The following is a 2535-nucleotide window of genomic DNA, read 5'->3' on the forward strand; positions in this document are numbered from 1 at the left end:
AGCCATCGGGGTCGCCACAAACGCTGTCCTCGGTCCCCGACCCCGCCCGGAGCGTGCGCTGCCCGCGGCGGCTGCAGCTGGAACGGGAAAATCCCGAAAATCCCGGTCTGAGCCAGACACAAATCCCGAACCCAAACCCAAACCCAAATCCAAATCTAAACCCAAATCCTGCTCTGAGCCAAACTCAAATCCTGAACCCAAACCCAAACCCAAATCCATCCAAACCCAAACCCAAATCCCAATCGATTCAAACCTAAATCCAAATCCAAATCGATCCAAATTGACCCAAATCTGAACCCAAATCCATCCAAACCCAAACACAAATCCATCCAAACCAACCCAAACCCAAATCCCAATCAAGCCAAACCCAAACCCAAATCCATCCAAATCCAAACCCAAATCCCAATTGATCCAAACCCAAATCCCAATCAACCCAAATCCAAACCCAAACCCAAACCCAGATCGATTCAAACCCAAATCGACCCAAATCTGAACCCAAATCCAAACCCAAATCTGAACCTAAATCCATCCAAATCAATACAAATCAACCCAAATTGACCCAAATCCAAATCCAAACCCAAATCCCAATCGATCCAAACCCAAACCCAAACTCAAATCCCAATCGACCCAAATCCATCCAAATCCAAACTCAAATCCTGATTGATCCAAACCCAAATCCCAATCAACCCAAATCCAAACCCAAATCTCAATTGATCCAAATCAACCCAAATCCCAATAAATCCAAACCCAAACCCAAATCCAAACCCAAATCCCGATCAATTCAAACCCAAACCCAAATCCCAATCGATCCAAATCCAAATCCAAACCCAAATCCATCCAAATCCAAACCCAAATCTAAACCCAAATCCCAGTTGATCCAAATGAACCCAATTCCCAACAAATCCAAACCCAAATCCATCCCAAATCCATCCAAACCGACCTAAATTGACCCAAATCCCGACCCAAATCCCAAATCCATCCAAATCAATCCCGATCCCAATCCATCCAAACCCAAATCCATCCAATTCCTGTGGAAATGAATCCTCAAAAGCGCCCGGAGCACGTTGGGAATGAGGATTCCTAAAAATCCCAAATTTGGGGATTCAAGGATCTTAATCCAGGTTTATTCCCATTTTTGGGACCCTGATTTGGGTTTTTCCCATGGAAATTAATCCCTAAAAGATTCCTGAGTACACTGGGAATGGGGATTCCTAAAAATCCCAAATTTTGGGATCCAGGGCTCCTCATCCGGATTCATTCCCATTTTTGGGACCCTGATTTGGGTTTTTCCCAGGAAAATTAAACCCCAAAGTTTCCCTGAGCACATTGGGAATGGGAATTCCTAAAAATCCCAAATTTTGGGATTCCGGGCACCTCATCCAGGTTTATTCCCATTTTTTTGGACGATTTGGGTTTTTCCCAGGAAAATCAACCCCTAAACGGGRATTCCTACTTGGTCCAGGGCTGGCAGAGCTCGTTCCCTCCTCGGGAAAAAGTCCCTTCAGGACATCGGGAACATTCTGGGAAAACAAAAAAATGGGGTGAAAAATCGGGATTTGGGGTCGGAGACACCCGAGGATGGTTTGGACTGAGCTGGTTTAGGCCGGGCCTAAGGGAATCCCAAAAAAAAATCGGGAAAAATTTTCAAGAATTGCAAAACTTAGATTTTTTGAGGGAGAATCTGGGAAGGAACGAACGCTCCGGGTTTGGGATGGGGCGGGGAGGGTTCCAGCTTTATCCCGGGATTTTGGGGATTTTAGTGAGGAAAATGGAAAAATTCCGGGATTTATCCACTGGAAAATGATGGATTTTATTAACCATTATTAATTATGGATTTTATCAGGGAGGGGAGGGAAGGAAAGGAAAGGATTTCGGGAATTCAGGGAAGGATTTTGGAAATTCAGGGAATGATTTGGGGAAGAATTTTGGGATATTCAGTGAAGGATTTTGGGAAGGATTCAGGGAAGGATTTGGCGAATTCAGGGAAGAATTTTGGGATGTTCAGGGAAGGATTTTGGGGAGGATTTTGGGAAGGATTTTGGGAATTCAGGGAAGGATTTTGGGAATTCAGGGAAGGATTTTGGGGAGGATTTTGGGAAATTTGGGAAGGATTTTGGGAAGGATTTTGGGATATTCAGTGAAGGATTTTGGGAAATTCAGGATTTGGGGAATTCAGGGAAGGATTTTGGGAATTCAGGGAAGGATTTCGGGAATGATTTGGGAAGGATTTTGGGAATGATTTGGTGAAATTTGGAAAGGATTTTGCGGAGGATTTTGGGAATTCAGGGAAGGATTTTGGGATATTCAGGGAAGGATTTTGGGCAGGATTTTGGGATATTCAGGATTTTGGGGAGGATTTTGGGGGTTTCTCACCCACCGCTGCCCACGGGGCTCCCGCTGGGGCTGAACCCCGCCCTGCAGGCACAAACCCGATCCGAGCTCCTCTCGCAGCGCTTCACCTCCACACTGCCCTTCCCTGGCCACGGAAATTAATTAATTCATTCATTAATTAACTAATTAATTCATTCATTAATT

General features: G+C 44.9%; 1 protein-coding gene across 1 annotated transcript in view; it reads right to left on the bottom strand.

Moving 5' to 3' along the window:
* LOC130587914 (tumor necrosis factor receptor superfamily member 4-like) overlaps positions 1-2535 on the bottom strand; it is a 6787-nt gene that overhangs the window by 1717 nt on the left and 2535 nt on the right. The window contains exons 3-5 of the mRNA XM_057388884.1: positions 2378-2476; positions 1454-1520; positions 4-77 (exon numbers count right to left, since the gene is read on the bottom strand). Of these exons, the coding sequence (XP_057244867.1) occupies positions 4-77; positions 1454-1520; positions 2378-2476 (240 nt within the window). The remainder of the gene's footprint in view (positions 1-3; positions 78-1453; positions 1521-2377; positions 2477-2535) is intronic.

Source organism: Malurus melanocephalus, unplaced genomic scaffold (genome assembly GCF_030028575.1).
Source record: "Malurus melanocephalus ecotype Western Australia unplaced genomic scaffold, MMel_1.1 scaffold_2696, whole genome shotgun sequence".
In the NCBI taxonomy this organism is placed as follows: Eukaryota; Metazoa; Chordata; class Aves; order Passeriformes; family Maluridae; genus Malurus; species Malurus melanocephalus.